At 34.7% G+C, this 17,578-nt stretch overlaps 4 protein-coding genes across 12 annotated transcripts; 2 read left to right on the plus strand and 2 right to left on the minus strand.

Moving 5' to 3' along the window:
* Positions 1–647: 647 nt before the first annotated feature.
* LOC124217444 (annexin B9) lies at positions 648–8,244 on the plus strand. 4 transcript variants are annotated; one of them, XM_046623029.2, is made up of 7 exons: positions 648–772; positions 1,093–1,152; positions 1,828–2,209; positions 3,723–3,875; positions 3,998–4,171; positions 4,381–4,562; positions 6,281–6,517. In XM_046623029.2, the coding sequence occupies exons 2-7, from the start codon at positions 1,123–1,125 to the stop codon at positions 6,332–6,334; spliced, it is 975 nt and encodes a 324-aa protein (XP_046478985.1). In that variant the 5' UTR covers positions 648–772; positions 1,093–1,122; the 3' UTR covers positions 6,335–6,517. The 4 variants fall into 4 exon arrangements, with proteins under 4 accessions (XP_046478985.1, XP_046478983.1, XP_068991354.1 ...); XM_046623027.2 differs by lacking the exon at positions 6,281–6,517 and adding an exon at positions 8,030–8,244 and having other exon boundaries at positions 649–772; XM_069135253.1 differs by having other exon boundaries at positions 761–792.
* Positions 7,374–17,510, minus strand: LOC124217446 (uncharacterized). Of its 5 annotated transcripts, none has more exons than XM_046623032.2 (9): positions 17,048–17,510; positions 16,873–16,976; positions 16,691–16,797; positions 16,454–16,581; positions 16,262–16,368; positions 9,069–9,217; positions 8,729–8,857; positions 8,380–8,562; positions 7,374–8,300 (listed from the first exon to the last, which is right to left on the minus strand). In XM_046623032.2, the coding sequence occupies exons 2-9, from the start codon at positions 16,973–16,975 to the stop codon at positions 8,268–8,270; spliced, it is 939 nt and encodes a 312-aa protein (XP_046478988.1). In that variant the 5' UTR covers position 16,976; positions 17,048–17,510; the 3' UTR covers positions 7,374–8,267. The 5 variants fall into 5 exon arrangements, with proteins under 5 accessions (XP_046478988.1, XP_046478990.1, XP_046478989.1 ...); XM_046623034.2 differs by having other exon boundaries at positions 16,691–16,779; positions 17,224–17,509; XM_046623033.2 differs by having other exon boundaries at positions 16,691–16,779; positions 17,048–17,509.
* On the minus strand, positions 9,224–12,590 carry ast (protein asteroid). Of its 2 annotated transcripts, XM_046623008.1 has the most exons (2): positions 12,361–12,498; positions 9,224–12,170 (listed from the first exon to the last, which is right to left on the minus strand). In XM_046623008.1, exon 2 carries the CDS (start codon positions 12,150–12,152, stop codon positions 10,164–10,166), a length of 1,989 nt encoding a protein of 662 aa, XP_046478964.1. In that variant the 5' UTR covers positions 12,153–12,170; positions 12,361–12,498; the 3' UTR covers positions 9,224–10,163. The 2 variants fall into 2 exon arrangements, with proteins under 2 accessions (XP_046478964.1, XP_046478963.1); XM_046623007.2 differs by having other exon boundaries at positions 9,944–12,590.
* On the plus strand, positions 12,830–15,516 carry LOC124217441 (putative protein MSS51 homolog, mitochondrial). The gene has a single exon (XM_046623012.2). The coding sequence runs from the start codon at positions 13,191–13,193 to the stop codon at positions 14,490–14,492; it is 1,302 nt and encodes a 433-aa protein (XP_046478968.1). The 5' UTR covers positions 12,830–13,190; the 3' UTR covers positions 14,493–15,516.
* Positions 17,511–17,578: the final 68 nt, after the last annotated feature.

The following is a 17,578-nucleotide window of genomic DNA, read 5'->3' on the forward strand; positions in this document are numbered from 1 at the left end:
AACTGAATATTCGGGTAATGCATTAAATAATTGCGTCATCCTGCAGTTTCTCAACGATTCAACGCTAGCTTTGCAAGCCGCCATGTTGAATACGACGCTGAAATGTACCACGAGGATTGTGGAGTTTTCAGAACTATGTTTTGCTTCGATACTCATCTAAATCACACCCATTTATGCTTAACAGCTTCAACTCACTTTTTGCAGAAAATTTTTCAACCTTGTTCACCACAAAACGGCGTACATGATATTATGAACTGTACACCTCACCGTCTCGTAACTGCGAATTTATTATTTCGTAGTGCGAAAATTTCAAACGAAAAGAGCGATTGAACCAAATTTTACAATCTTTGATCTTTCATTTGAAAGAAATTTTACTCCAAGTACGCCATAACTACGGAGAGCAACTATTTCGAGCGCAGATTCGCATTTGATAACCGCAAATAGCCATATAAGCGGTCTGTGGGTCCAAGTCATGACAAGTTCATCCTAAATCAACATCGAACAAGGTCCTGCAAATATTGAACTTTTATGGGTAATTTGGCGCATCTAGTACTTAAACGAATGTCGGAGCTGTGCTTCTAAATATTTATAGTTTCGAACGTGGAATGAATGTCCGTGAGCGAATCCGACACCCGGTATATCGAAGCTCTTAAAAGCGCGGGTCGGCGATGGTCGAGAAAAGGCAGGCATACGTGGAAGTGGGTGTGACTACCGACTCCTAGTTGGTTTGGAGTGAATCTGTGGAGTAGCGCATTCGCCGTTGGAACGGAAGGTAACGTTTGTTTCTCAAGCGTAAGATCAATTATTATTATTATTATCGAATTTACTACCTCGAAATTTATGCGATCGCGGCTAATCATTGGCGTGAAATTTGAAAATTATATACGCTAAAGTACAGACGTTGTTATTTGTTATATTTTAACTCAACGCGTGATTTATGGAATTTTCTTCCTCCGATTTATTTCTTCAGATTTTATCTCCTATGTCCTTTTCAAGGTGTCACAAATGCGTCATCGGACTGACGTACATTACCATGAATTGATGACTCACGAACCGGCGTTATTATAAATACTATTACGTATTGTGTTTCAGCTTGCACAAGTTCGAGATAAAAGCAACAAAATGTCTCAGCAACAATACTATCCTTTCAAGGTATTTATCTGACATCTTTATATTCCACATTTCAAATGATTTCCATGGGCGTTTCTGCACGAGCCTGACCCACTTTCGATCTTGTACTTACTCTTTACACTGTAGTACCTAGCACCACAATACCATGACATAATTGCGGTATCTTGATTTATAATTATTTCACGCGTCAATACAAATCGCGTGTACCTTGAGCATTGACTTGTTTTATGACACCTACAGTTTCTATGTAATACATACGTTCATCCCAGCAGCTAGTAAAACTGACACAGAAAGTTCCAGAACTTTTACTAAACATATATTATACGAAGGATAATTTTATTCTACATTTCTTTCTCAAATAATTTTCCTTTTCCTATTTTCAAAGTCAACTGGATATAGCATCAAGAGAAATCAAAGAAATTTTGAGGACACAACTAAAATATCAGAATATTACCAGAATCTTCTAAACAAAATTACTAAGATCACTTGACACTGCATACCCACTTCTCCGTCACTATTTTCTTAAATATTTTCTCAATCTTATCACATCAATCTCTTAGACGGAGCAAAGTATTTGGAGTTAATAAGGAATATTAATCTGATAGCCACTCGTCGCAGCTCGATTACTTTATAACTGCTGTGTTATGATCTGTCACAAAAACAACTACAGTTGATAACTTCGTCGTGATATTTCAGTGTACACCTACGGTGTACCCAGCAGAACCCTTCGATCCCGTTGCAGATGCAGCAATTCTGCGAAAGGCAATGAAGGGTTTTGGTACTGATGAAAAAGCAATCATCGATGTGCTGACTAAGAGAGGAATAGTTCAGCGTCTAGAAATTGCAGAGGCTTTTAAAACTCAATACGGAAAGGATTTGGTCAGTGATTTGAAGGGTGAACTCACCGGGAAGCTCGAGGACGTCATCGTCGCTCTTATGACCCCACTTCCCCATTACTATGCCAAAGAACTTCATGACGCTGTTGCTGGACTTGGTACCGATGAGGAAGCGATCATAGAGATCCTGTGCACGCTGAGCAACTATGGAATCAGAACCATTGCTGCCTTCTATGAAAATTGTAAGTCTTCCAGCTTCATTTATACTTTTAATTATATTCAATTTCTTCATATCCCTCAATCAAATCATTTTATATGTCTCACCAATGACTTTTCTCTGCCATTTTAAACACTATGAGGAACCTGAACTTGATTATTACTTGAAATTTGGCAATATAAATAGAAGGAAAACAGACATATTCACTGGGAATTTTGTTGAAGCCATTTTATGACAACCTTTCTCCCGCTAGACTATCATTCGATAATTATAATAAAAAATACACTAGATATTCAAAGCTAATTACTGTGTTATGTGTGAAAATATTATAACAAGCGTTCAAAGTGACTGTTACGCTATATATATATCTGATACAAACCTGTGGTATGATGTCATTACTTTTTACGACATACCCACTCACTTTTCAACGTATTCAGGGTTACATGTATAGTTAGTTTGTGTGTTAGTTGGTTGGGTATTTTCTGTACATTAGCAAGGTTATTCAGGAGTTTGTGTCAACATTAGCACCGGATGCATGTAGATGAAAGAATTATAGCCAGTTAATGTATTTTTAATTAGGATTGAATGTGAGATATTGTCCTTAAATTAAGGCCGATTTTCGAAACTCGTAAGTTGATACTAATGATTGTTTGCAAATATCATTAAATGATGAATATTTAACTACGTGAAAGAAAAATTTGCAAAAATTTAGCTGCTGATCATGTTTTATCTTGTCTGGTCACATCGCAGATATTTATTACACTGAAATAAATTCACCAAGTTCTGATTACTTTAAGTAAAGCAAACAAGTATATGTATACTTGTTTTGGCTTGTGAAGACGTATAGATGAAAATGATGGATATAGAGCGTGTTGAACTACAGGTGATAAAAATTAATTGCTACGACATTCAAAAACTAGAAAATTTAGTTTGGAATACTTGATATTTTGATACTACAATCATAGCATTCTTAAAGCTATGAAGTAATCAAATATGTAATACGTGCAACGATTATTACTGAACACCACATTTAGATACATAAATTTGACTTGATTGATTGAAATTGCTGAGTCCTCAGATCATATGTGCTTGGTAAAACATGCATCTAGAATATAAAAGTTATTATTATACCTCTGTACTATATAGAATAAAAGTACTATATGATATAAGGTGATAAAACAATCAATCAATGTTTTTTAAATTCACCATTTTCCATTCTCTTGATTGTTAGCAGCCGGCACATTTTTAATGAATTAACTCATCACTAAGCAATCCTTGCACTACTTCTCAAATATCACCTTTAGTATTTCAACCTATGATGTCATCTTCACTACTGTGTGGTTAAAATTAGAATTTCATTGTGTGTACTCAGCTTTTTAAAGCAAGAAAATATTGTTATTCTGCAGGTTTCTTGTTAAAATATCTTGCAGTCATTCAGGTAAAATTTTACAATGCAAAATACTCACGTTGGTTAAAACGATTTTCAAATTTGTCAATATTATTTCGTTTCAAAAGATTTTTCTCATTATTCCTTCCAGTATACGGCCATACTTTGGAAAGCGACTTGAAGGGTGATACCTCAGGACATTTCAAAAGATTGCTGGTTTCTTTATGCCAAGCCAATCGAGATGAAAACCAGGAAGTCGATGTGAGACAAGCCCAAGCTGATGCCAATGCTCTTTATGAAGCTGGTATGTCTAGGGTTCACATATTTGTGTGCACTAAACATAATTATAGCCACTTCAACGCAACATTATTAGTGCACAGTTCGCATTAAACCAGCAAATGTGATTTTCCACATATTCTATTGCAGGTGAAAAACAATGGGGCACTGATGAATCACAATTCAATGCTATCTTGATTTCTCGCAGCTACCAACAACTGCGACAAACTTTCCTTGAGTATGAAAAATTGTCTGGTCATGATATTGAAGTTTCTATTAAGAAGGAATTCTCTGGCAGTATTGAAAAAGGACTTCTGGGCATTGGTTAGTAGTTTCCTATTGTTATGGATAATTCAATCCATACAGACATAATCATTTGTATACTTGTAATATTTAACCTTCTCAGCATTCATTTGGCAAATTATTGTTTGAAATACTCCAGTAAAACGTCTATAGAAATTAGTAACTGTTACATTGGTACTCGCAAAGCAGATGAATGCTTGTATTCAATAATTAGTCTGTTCCTTTTACAGTAAAGTGTGTCAAGTCAAAGGTGGGGTTCTTCGCCGAACGCCTGTATGCCAGTATGCATGGAATTGGAACTAAGGATCGCACTCTGATCCGTATAATCGTTTCACGCAGTGAAATTGATCTTGGAGATATTAAGAAAGCATTTGAGGACCGTTATGGAAAATCACTTGAAAGTTGGATTGCCGTAAGTGCTATGATTTACAATTCATTATTGATGTTGCATCTGTGGTATTAATGAATCATTTCTACACAAAATCTCTTTTCCAGTTACTGCATGATTGTATGTAACATAATTTGGAGCATCAAAAACTAAAAGATCAAATCATGTAAGATGAAATAAGCTAGTGGTTGGCCACTTTTGTTCTTTGTACTCTTATTTTTATCTCACCTATCATTAGAAGTTAGCGTTCACTTGTGTGACTATAAAATTTCACACTTTATAAAATTCTATCACTTTTATTAAGCAATGTTCTGAACCCTACATTTTTCCACATAATCACATATGCTGTTTTGTTAGTTTATGTTTATAGTTTCATAACGCAATTACTTTTGTAATGAGTAAACAAATAATCAATTTTCATGTTCAAATGACTGTGGTTGACCACTGGGCCCCATTTTTAAACTGGCTAAAAACTAGCACATTCGCCTTATAGTTACTTCAAGTTACTAACATCTATTGCACATGTACAAAGCCAATACCAATCATAATTGCCTGCATTTTCAGCAACTCGAAATCGTAATCGTAATGTAACAGTTGTATTTGAATAAGTCGTGTTCCTGATTAGTGAAAAGATAATCACGTCAGGAAGAGGGAGTTTATCACCGATAGTCGGTTTTGTGATTTGTTGAAATTGATTAGGTTATCAATTGATGAATAATTTCAGGAAACCGCAAAAAAAATTTAAGTTTATGCTATACTTACATCCGTTCGAAATCGTAACAGGAGTTGAGAAGTCTTTGTTAAGAAACCCCGAAAATTAGATCGTGAAAATTAGTCTATAGATTATTTCTATTTTGAAAATTTACGTATAAAGTATTTAAAAAAATTCACAGAATGATAAGACATTTCGTAACAACTTATTCACGCTACACTCCAATATTACACAATAAGAGAGTTATTCACTTCCTGTCTCCAGAAAAATGAAATCTGGAGTCATTAAATGTTGCAACGCAGACTTACATTTATTGTCAACACATACACTGGGTACTAACTACTCATTTCTACCTCACTAGAAATAGTAGCTTTTGTTATACGAATATTCTCATCATCCTCCATACACGCGCACGCTTGGTGTGTTAAATTCTGACTGCCTATCAAACGGGAAATACTCAGTTAGGATCATCAGAATTTAAGATGCATGGCATATTACAATTTCATTTCAATACACTAACTGAATAATAAAACACGTGCTATCAGCATTGAACAGTGAAATAAAAAAAATCACTCAATGAAGTAAACTATTGATACTCGTTAATCATTTTGGTTTCCAATTTGTTAAGCAGATCGCGATATTTAGATTTTCGCGTCTACCTACTCATTATTGGTTTGTGTGAAAATATCTAAACTTTAGTAGCTATCAAATGTGCAGCACAATCTTGTACTCGTCCGCAACATGTATTGAATATAATTTTTCGGTTCTTAAATTTCAAAATATTTACTGATAATGCAACAAAATACTGGACAAACTTTCATGGAATGTATTCTGGAAACTCAATATTGCGGGTAAACAAAATAATAAATGACATCAGTGGTAGTGTATTCTCTCCAGAAGATACAAGTTTCACGTAATATTCCTTTTGTGTCAGTAAGTTCGAAAAACTGTTATTTCTGAAATGAAATTACACTTCATGACTATTTGTTAACATAATTAATTGAGTAAGGCGATTGTTTCTTTGTTACAGGGAGATACGTCCGGCGATTACAAGAAGGCTCTGCTCTCTCTAGTTTCCACATAAATGTGATGAAAATTGAAAACGTTGCCTAGCTTTTAATATGTTCACTATCATTCGACTTGAACCAGTCAAAATCTGCCGCTTTGATAATAACATTGAATTCCACCCAGTGTTATAGACACATGTAAGGTTAACTGCCAAGTTGAAGCTAATCTCTCAAACTGGCTGGTCAAGCAAAGCTCAGTAGTTTCCAGAATAAAATATTTTTTACGCAATTTACAGTTTTCGAAATTGTAAATCACTTTGAATGTACATTTCATCACGCCAATATTTATAAAAACAAAAATAAGAAGCGTGCTGCTTTGATGTTGCATAAGTGTCGTAAGATAGTATTGAAGATTTATAAAAAGTAAAATATTATAGAGATTAGAGTCTTTATTTCCAGGTATGTGGTAAACATCTTTAACCTACCGCAATTGCTAATAAATCTAAGCTAATCGGCCTTGGATATGCAAATTTCAGGAAGGAACAGAATTTTCTTTCCTATTTTAAAAACTTATAAGATTTATCTCTAGAATTATTATTTACACGTGCACGAATTATTAATGTGTAATTGTATTCTCTATTCTATATCTTTTTCATCTCTTTATAGACGTTAAGTTTCAAGACATTATTTACGCTTGTATCGAATCTCTATACATGTATGTCACAATATACATATATCTCTCTTTTCCAATATAGATGCTATTAATGTGAAGTGAAGGTTGTATGATCAGAGCAGCAATCTTCTGTTGTTATATAGAATATAATTAAATTTATAACGAACAATTAAATAAAGTATCATTCCATACGAATTATAAGAAATATGCATTAACTTTGGCAATAAGTTTTCAAGTACTTGTCATATTCTAAATATAACTTAATATGTATCATTTATATATCAGTATCATAGATTCAAGTACCCTGAAAACATTCCTTTGTGAAATTTGTTGCCTTCTGATGTATAACTATTCATTGCCTTGTAGACAATATGTGCATTTAATATTCCAGAAGCTAATGAAAAATATGTATGTTAGGTTTATACAATTTTTTTCTGACGCACAAACTTCTTACTGAAATATAATTCCAGGCAAATGTAGATAAATTTTTCCCACACACATACACATTAATATAAAAATAAGTTATGTACCTATTTACTGTGTTTTTGAGAGCTATTTACAATATTTTATATGGATATTATATTTTGCAAATGTGAAATTATTTTTGCTTTCATTGCTTTTGACATTACTTCCTTAAAAAAAATTTATTTCGAGAGCATTTCACTGTCAATGTACAATCTATAGAACTAAATAAATGAAGTTTGAGTATACAACGTTTTGTTATATTCTTGTGATTTAGTATTATACCTATTTACATCCAATATTATGTTAAACTCTATCACTACGATAAACCCGTATGCCATCACAGTTGGTTCTTCTAGAAAGTGAAGGAAGTTAAGCAAATAAATTTTGCGTCCGGTTTGATCAGACATCTATTTGAATTTGCAATTGAACGACTTATTCACATACAAATTATAACCAAAATTCACATTCAAGAAAACTACCGAATCTCGATTGATTTTAAGTTGATTGAGTGAACAAATTTTAATCATTCGAGAGACTCCATTTGAACTAATAACCATAACTGAGAAAAAAAAAATGCATTTTGAAGTCACAGTTCTACTATAGATAAATTGACTCTTCTGTTTTATTCTTACAGGATGACTGTTCAGGCGATTATAGAGACACATTGGTTGCATTAGTCGGTGGCACTGGCAATTAAAGATTGAAATATAGAGTAAAAGGCTGATTATGAATGTATGTGGTTTACAATATTTATTTTGAAAAATTATGGCTTCATATAAAAATGAAATTATGTACGAAAAATTAATATTCACTATGAACTGCATCAAATAAAAAACATTGTGTTACTAATTGTTGGATAGTATACCATTGCTCTACATAATATCTCTAATACCACCTGCTGTTACCTGAGGAAACAAAAGATGCTATCTTAGTATTACAAACAATCTATGTGTGCTCATACGTATATCAACTTATCCACCATACCTGAAATTTCGAGGAAACTTCCGGCATTGTAGGAGTCTTCATAGCACGAGCTGCAAATTTATTATCATCTAGACGTGTAAGCATAAATCTTTTATGAACTCTTTGAGCACAAAGCAGTCCACCGGCTGGAACTAAATCATCATTGCCATTGAAAGAATTAACTAATTCATTTGTGATAACAACCTTAAAAAACAACAAAAAAATGTCATCAGATACATTTCCAATTAAAAATCCATGTTGATCATTTCAGAAAAGTCACAGCGTTTCCTCATATTATCCTAATGTTAGAATTTTTTATTGTCATGGTTGACCTTCAATCCATGGTAACCCGATATCAGTTCATACTTACAGCCAAATTAAATCTCGTTGCCAGCTTGTTCAACTTGTCCAATATCCTGAAGCATTTTTGTGTGCGTTGTAAAGTGTCCTCAATACTATAGCGACGGAATGACAGACTGTCCACTATTATCAGACGTATCTGATGAAATCGATAACATTCATTACTTAAATATTTTAACGCATTTGTTATTACATAAGTCAAACGTGAGTTTAACATATCTTAAAAACAGTAAAATAGATTGTGAAAGAAACAGTGAAACTAAATTGAGACTGTAACAGTAATTCAAATACTGCTGAATTTCTGCAGTTCAATTTCATTTGTAACTTTGTAATAATTGTTCCTGTCTAACCTGACAATTTTTATCTAGTTCATTGAAGTTTTCCAAAACAGTGGATAATTCATCAATCGATTGCGGCCGAGTAACAATTATATGCTCCAAAATTCTGTCAATGTCAAAGTTCTGGCCTCCAAAACAGACGCGACAAGCTGTTGCCATCTCTGCGGAATTAATTTGCGGATTTAAATTTATTTTGAGCAAAACTTACTACAATAGAACCTCGTTTATTCAAGGTAATATGGGGAGAGCGAACCTCAGACAAGTGAAATCTCGGATAATAGGGAAAACATATAGCTCAAGCCATCGCGATATATTCCCTTTGACTCCAGAAACGGAACTGTCGCGTTTACAGCTTGCAATGTAATAAATCACTAGGAACTTTTACAAGTTTATGAGTGCTCAAACAATGTAACGATACAAGACTATTTGAAACGTAGACATAGCGGATGATTTTGTTTGATCTGAGCTTCTCCGTATTATCCGATTGTACATTTCGGTTAATACAGAGTGCTCAGATGAGATGAGCATTTCGGATGAAGCCGAACCTCAGTTAATCACAGATCGGATAAACAAGGTCCTACTGTACTATTTTTTGGATTCACAAAACTGCTTGGAAGCTAGACATTCTTGCTACAATTGCTTCATAATAAATCATTACCTTGAAGCTAATAGACATGTGAAATTAAATATACACAAACTAAATAAGGATTTGTGTCAATAAACACGAGAAGTTACATGAAGTATATATATATATATATACTATATATACTTCAAGATGAAAGATACCTATATGAAGCAGAAGATATCGAAAAGAAAAGTAAAAGAAGTAAAGGATCATTTGTTGAAAAAAATATAACAACCAGGTTAAATTTGTTACTCTGATAGAATATTATTTACATCTGTAACAACATATAAGTTTACTCTCTTTGCAACCCTTATTCTTACTCTATTTATATGGTGACTATATATAAAATTGATATAGTAAAATACATATATCCTTAAGATACTATTTCAATCATTATAAAAAAGGTGCACTTTTGTACAGGTCGATCCATTAACAAATGTACACTATTGTACAAATTTTGTATTGATGAGAGCGATATTCGACTACTCCATTGCATTGAGAACACAAAACGGATTGTTTGGATCTATAAAGGGATGATTATTCTCTAAAATTTCATCTCCACTGGCACAGCTCATGTACTCCTCGTCATCAACTTTTGTCGATTTATTTTTATTTTTACGCCTTCTCTTCTGGTTTACATTATGCTCAAATACTGTGGCTAGAGGTTGTTTAATGGCATTAGTAAGAGTATTGAAAATTTGTAAAAGACTTGGAGAATCTTTAAGCACAACATTTATGTAAGCTTCGATGCTATTGCGCTTCTTAAAGTTGTGATACAAATTATACAGCAATGTACCGTTATAAACTTCCGCAACCTTTGGCTGCATATATGGATACCCAAGCAAAGCATTGAGATGCATACTATACCTCAAACAACTCTGAAACTGTGAAAATGAATGAACAACGGTAACATTAAATGCTTTTGGGCTGGACGACATCTTAGGGTGAAGATTAAAATAAGGGATAAAAAAATTTGCTGCTGAAAAACAGTCCTCTGGTGTGACATATTTCCCAGCGAGGGTGGAATTTGTATTTTTTGGAAACAATACCTTGTCTACCAGAGATTTTCTATTTTCAGCATTTGTTTTAATTACATCATTATATTTAGCCTTCAGCTTATGTGCTGAGCGACAAAATCCCAAGTTTTGATCTATGATGCCAAACAACATTGAACACAGCAATGCATAAATGTGGCAGCTAGTTACCAAAGGTTCATGTCCTTGTTGGCTCCAATAAATGATGGTGGCCAAATATAATCTCCACTCAGGCAATACGAGATCTGTATTGAATTCTTTTGGAGTTTCCAAGGTGCAAGTTAATATGCCTTCTCTGATGACAAGAGGAAGTGTATTGAGATCCTTCAATGGTGGATAATTGAAAGAAAAGATTTCTCTGCAGGACTGTAGTTGATAGCGAGTTGCTCGATTATTGTCATCTCTTATAACGTACTCTAAATTCTTTTTCACATCTTTTCTGTTCGATGTCAAGAGTTCAAAGATAACGCTAATAATCTTCAAACTTCCCAGATGTGAAGCTGGATAAAAATAATCTTCAATTTGTGGTGGGCAAAACAACAACTGGCGATACATCATATCAATAAAATAAGGGGGATATTGTCCTCTGCTGTACTCAGCAATAAACCAAGGTGGAGCGGCGCTACTTAAGAAATTTTCAGTAGATAAATCTACTTCATCATAATCACTGATATCTTCATCATCCTCATCATTGTCATCTTCGTTGTCATTATCATTTTCATTGTTACTGTCATCATGCTCCTGATCATCTTCATAATTGTAATCACTTTTTAAAGGCTCTTCCAGATTTATTGAATCTTCTACAACTTCCAAGCTATTGAAATCCTCTTGAAATTTGAAAGGACTGTTTACTCTGCTTGTTTCTACTTCAGTTACATATTCTTTGGAAAATCCAAGTGGTGCAAGCATACGGGGAGAAGAACTTGTATAACCAGCGATGACTGCTTCCATTTCACTCATAATTCGACGCCGATGTTCTTTTTGTATCCTACTAAGCACTGCTCTTACAGCGCTGTTCAAGGTATATGGCTGTAGCCAATTGAGTAACGCTGCAATTCGCCGCTGTTGTTCGTTGCTATTTTTTTTAGTTAGTTTAGACAATTTCAAATTCTGAAAAAATTGCTTGAAAACGCCTCGTTTAATGTAGTCATTGCCTAGTAGCGTGGCGATCAAAGGCAGCAAAGATCTGTCCAAGCCTCCAAAACTATTTAAGAACTTTTCTACTCGATAAATTTTACACCTCTTAACATATCCATTTGTCTTTCGACCTTTAACGTAACCCGCGTCCAGTGTATTGTACGGTATATACAATACTCCGTAAACAAAAAAATCAGAGTCATAACTGAGCACTGGGCAGCCTAGAACCCTAGCAACAGCAGCAATTTCATCATCAGCTTCAAAGGCACACTGAGCGTACTTGACACGCTTCTCATCCATTACATCCCTGAAGACTTCCTTCATCAATATGGGAAAAAATTTCAAACTTTGTGTATGTGTGAAGTATGACGCCATTTTAATTTTAGATCGTAGACGAGAGTATGTAGTTTTAATTTTCTTATTTTCGTATCCACCGTCAATTAAAACAAGTGGAGTAATTTTGCATCTAGTCAAATTATCAAAAAACTCCCTAACGTGTTCTGCATACCTGTCATAGTCACCTCCAAAGGCACAGTTGCAACGGGCATGCCAATTGTAGAGTTGGCACGCTATGCTGTTACCATCTATGACCAAATATGTGTCATACAATTCGAACGGCTCCAAGTACTGCTCTGAATGCCTCGCGATATAGGTTGTCAGCCCTCGAATTCCCATATTGAATAATTTACTGTATTGTGGAGCGTTTAAATTATATATCTATTTTTTCAACACGTCTTTTCACTACCAGTGTCAAAGTTTCTAGGTTATGGTAGCTTTGTTCGTCGGCAGTCCCCCTCGTTCCACAATTGTAAGAATTTTTTCAGCTTCTGGTACAAAACCGACAGAAGTCACATGTCTCAATAAGCATTATTGGAACCTGTGACATTATTTTCATTTGTTTCTCAACAAGTGATGATAAATGACATAATACACAATCCGCGCCCAGCGTCAACTTGACCATTTTCATTTCTCTCTTCAATTCAGTTACGACAGCGAGACGCTCTATCGCCAGCCTACCCTCGTGTGACAGAGATAAGAAAACCGTCCCAACCAAACCTAAGCCACTACCTCTCTGATACCTCGGGTCCCTAGAACAGGGATAAACAAAAATGCACAAAAATTCGACATAAATATGGCGATCCGAACGCAGAATTCTACCATTTCAGGAAATCTACGCGGCGGTATATTTGCGCGCGTTTTCACGTAAAGTTTATATGTGCGTAGATGAATTCCGGTATACCAGAGTTAGCGGGGCAAAAAAATGTGCTAAACAAAAACGAACTTCTGGAGACGATTCGATAAAGAAAATTTGAAAAACAGAACGAGAAAACTAAAAAGATGAGTGACAATTTGCACAATTTGTATTACTACGCGAACGTGTGCCACGTTTGTAAAACTTTCGGCAAAGAACTGCCTTTGAAACGTTGTAGTAGTTGTAGAATGATATCGTATTGTGGAAAGGTTCACCAAAAACAACACTGGCCACAGCATAAGGACCTGTGCAAAGTGTTGTCAGACATGCTGGATCAAACCAATAGTACGTGTATATTTGGGAAATGTCAAAATCCGTGCACAAAGTTATGGGCAAAGAAAAAGAGCAACTTGATGCTACTCGTCCAGTTAAAATTAGGAAGACGTTTGGAACACTATGAAGAAGAGATGTTTAAATTTCCCCGAGTATGCAGTACGTGCCACGATGGTCAGTCTGCGGCATTAAAGGACTGCAAATTTTGTCCAAGTGCTAATTTTTGTCCGCTTCATAAAACAGACCAAATCAGACATACCAGTCAATGTAAAGCACTGAGACTCTGTTTCGACCTAGATATTGCTGGGACTCTATTTGAACGAAAATCGCCTAGGCACGTCGTTCCGTTCCATAAAGAAATGGCATACCTTCCAAGATCGATAAAAGATTTTATACTTCTTTACGTAAATGAAAACAAATCCCTACCAATGTCATCTGAATGCCAATTATTATACAATTCGGAGTATCTCACCAGACCATTAACGGTTCTATATGCAATTGAGAGACTGAGATTTAAAATAGAATCAGCCATAAATATACATGTAATTGGGGCTAATATGGTTGAAGTTGACGGGCTGGATATTTGGGAGATATTGCTACATTGGCTTCCTTCATTGACCACTTTAACGATCGTTTTAATCGGCCCAGAATTAATGTGGGGCAGTGTGAAGCCCAATGTCTGCAATTATTGTATTTCTAAGGGCATGTGGGTTCACATAGAATTAAGAAACATGCTCTACCAGGATTACGTGACTAGTCAGTGGTATGAGAAACCTGATTTTCTGATAGGTTACAACATGGGTATTCATGAATGCTTAGAACTTGGTTCAGTGAAGGACACATGGACACCATGTATTAAAACTCTGGCTGAGCAAAATTGTCCACTGGTTTTAACTTCCTATACATTAAGCGAAGCTATCGAGGAGCACAAGAAACTTAGGATTATTCTAGGGGATACTGTGACTGATCTTTGCTGCGAAATAAATCCATTCTCAAGTCTTAGGCCACACAGGGATTTCGAAACTGAAGGTGTATTTTATCAGAATCAGTTTATTACTATCTATCACGATCTCTGTCCAGCAAGCATATTTAATGACCTTAAATTAACACAATAAGAATATTGGCATTATCTTTTTAGGTCTTACCTAGTAAATGAAAAATTCAGGTATGTTTAACGTGAACTAATCGTATTGTGCGATTAAGCCTGCAGTACAAAACAGCGTTTGTATCGCCCAAAAAAGAAAATGTATCAACCTTGCACAGACCAGTCCAAAAACTAATTCAACATACCACAGACCAGTCCAAAAACTAATTCAACATACCACAAAATCATTGTACACAAAATTCACTCTAAGCTATATCATTCTACTTTGAACTCTTCAAAATTCATAGTCTTGCAGTTAAAGATGAACGTGCATCAAAACTTTGGAAAAAATAAGACTTTCATCTATAGCAACCATTCCTTAAAAGATAAATTGAATAGCAAAAACTAAGCAGTAGTAGCTCAAGATTTGCAAGAGAGTTTCCAATTTTTGGGGAATATTAATAAGAAGTGATAATTTCTTCATGCTGATATCTACAAAAATATCTTAGGTCTTTCTTTAAACAAAAAGCCCAATGTGGTTTATTAACGTACTTCAACTACCATCTTATAAAAAGAGGATTAGAGTTGCCATTTCTTCAATCACTAGAGAAGACCACTAATAATCCGAACTTATTAGAAAAATTGTAAAATCCATTGTATAATTAGGAATTATACACGACAGGAGTTGAAAATTTTTATAGATGTGTACTATATTAAGCATAATATCTAAATGTAAGACTGATATTTGAAAGAACATTCCCTGACCAAGTAAAGTGATTTACATTCCGTTATAAATTATGAACAAATATTGTTTCACTCCTTGGTAATTCGAACGAGAAGATTAGAATGTTTTTTACCTAATATTTACAAAACGATTCACAAATCATATCCATCCGCAATAAGGTAGATAATACTCTTATGTCAAACTAACTCATATAGCCCAAAAAAAATTTCATGATAAAAAATGGCTCATAGAACGAGAATATGTTTGACGCATCTTTTTTTGCCTCCATTCCGGGTAAAACAATCGTTTCTAGGACAGTATGAGAAAAGAATCAGAGTGCAAAAAAGTGCACTCTTACATTCTAGTATTAAGAAATGCCGTTTTTCCATTAATTTCAAAGCAATTTGGTAAATAGCTAAGTGTCTAGCTACATTTACCTTCTGAAGGATTGGCTGCAGTTATGAATCACACTGTGTGTGATTGAAATAATTTGAAGCCATAATTAATTATACAATATCTAATAGACTTAATTGACCTGCTTTCTTATTTTTTTTCTTTACTACAACAATCATTCAACAAGCGACTTTTAATAATATTTACAATTCGCAAGACTTTACACAATGCGTATACTAATCATTGTCATAATAGTAGTTTTACTGCAACCTCTGATATAGTATTTATTGTCAACGATATGTACCTAAACCAACTTTGATGTAGCTAGAATTTTACGCCCACAGAAGTTGGAAGCATGACTAGATGTGTTTATGTGATGGAGTTGTGAGTAAATATTTTACAAATTGTACAGAATGGGAAAAATTGATGAAATAAAAGTGTTGATGTTTGATCACATACAATAGAAATTGTAAAAACAGATAACTGGAAATATATTAAATACAATGAGATAAGTTAATGTTTATCTCAGTTAAATGTTCATCATCCAACTGAGGATATTCAAGTACAATAATTACCAATAACATATGCAAAAAATTATTCCAAACCTTACTCGGAATGGGTGCATTTTGTCCATTGCTATTCAATAAATGAATTTAAACCAGATACATTGATTCAATTTTTACCTTTCAGTCTTGCGATGCATAGTCCGCTTCTTGTATCTATATACAAAGTTTGACCACCCGGTCCATTCTTCGATTCGCTCAACTGAACGTTGATGGATATTTGCATACTGGAATTGAATGATACTTATTGCAAAGTCTTTTCTCACATTGGACGGTGTGGTTATTTAAAAGCTTATGAACATGGATATCTACCAAATTTGCGTTTTTCCTGATCCAGGAGCTCCGCACAGTTCTGTTACAGTTCTACATTGAAATCCTCCATCTAAAATATTGTCTAGTGCTTGACTCAATGTTGTTATCTTAGGTCGTAGCAATTCTTCCTATAAAACCAACACATATCAATTTGAGATGATTATGTAGGTAAGACAGAAAATCTTGGAACTTTTCTCAAGTAATAAAATATTCTACAACATTCATTTTGGCACTCACTTGCAAGATATCCAAAGCAGAGAAGCTCTTGGGTACTTTACAACAAATTCTAGCCTCTTGAATAGCGTCGATACACGTAGCTTCTGAGGCTGAAACAAATTGCAATAATGGTGGATTGGAATGGTGAGAATGAATTGGAAGAATAATTGCATACCCTATGATTTTTTGTACTCATATTGTACCTGATTCATCCAAAATGTCATTCACATAACAAAAGCCATGATTCTTGAGTTGTGAAATAACCGTATCTGGCAATGCAAGACTAGAAATTGGCCGCAACATCATGCTAAAAAATTGACTATCGTTTACGATAATATTCATATATAATCACTGTGCATTGTATATTTAAAGATTCACCAATATGAATAATTACGACTGCCTCAGGGCAGTAGTTTTGAGGTATGATCTACTGGCTTGTAACATAGTTCACAATCAGTGGTATAATTCCTGTAGGTTGCAAAGGTATAAACATGTGTAGCATTCTGTCGCAAGTTCGTGTTCTGACCGTCACATGCGCGCATGCATGACCCTACCTATCAGTGCAGCAGACCCACTGATCTCTATGATTAGAGATCAGTGGGCAGACACGGCATACGCACTATCTGTTTCCGAAGTCGTAGGAAGACTTGCACATGTGCGCTCTGCCGCCAAAGACCTATTTCTCTGATATAACCGAGCCAATTTACACCCTATCCGCTCAGACTGACGTGCAATAACGAACGATTTATATTTTTTCCATAGTTGTTCCGTAAAGTACTGCCGAACACGGTCATGCATGACCGGACGCTATAGGAAATGCTACCCTGGGTACTCGACTATTGCAGCCGCTTTCGCCCATGACTCACGTGATCCATGCATAATGATGTTTATGGTTTAACAATATGACAG

Source organism: Neodiprion pinetum, chromosome 4 (assembly GCF_021155775.2).
Source record: "Neodiprion pinetum isolate iyNeoPine1 chromosome 4, iyNeoPine1.2, whole genome shotgun sequence".
Taxonomy (NCBI): Eukaryota; Metazoa; Arthropoda; class Insecta; order Hymenoptera; family Diprionidae; genus Neodiprion; species Neodiprion pinetum.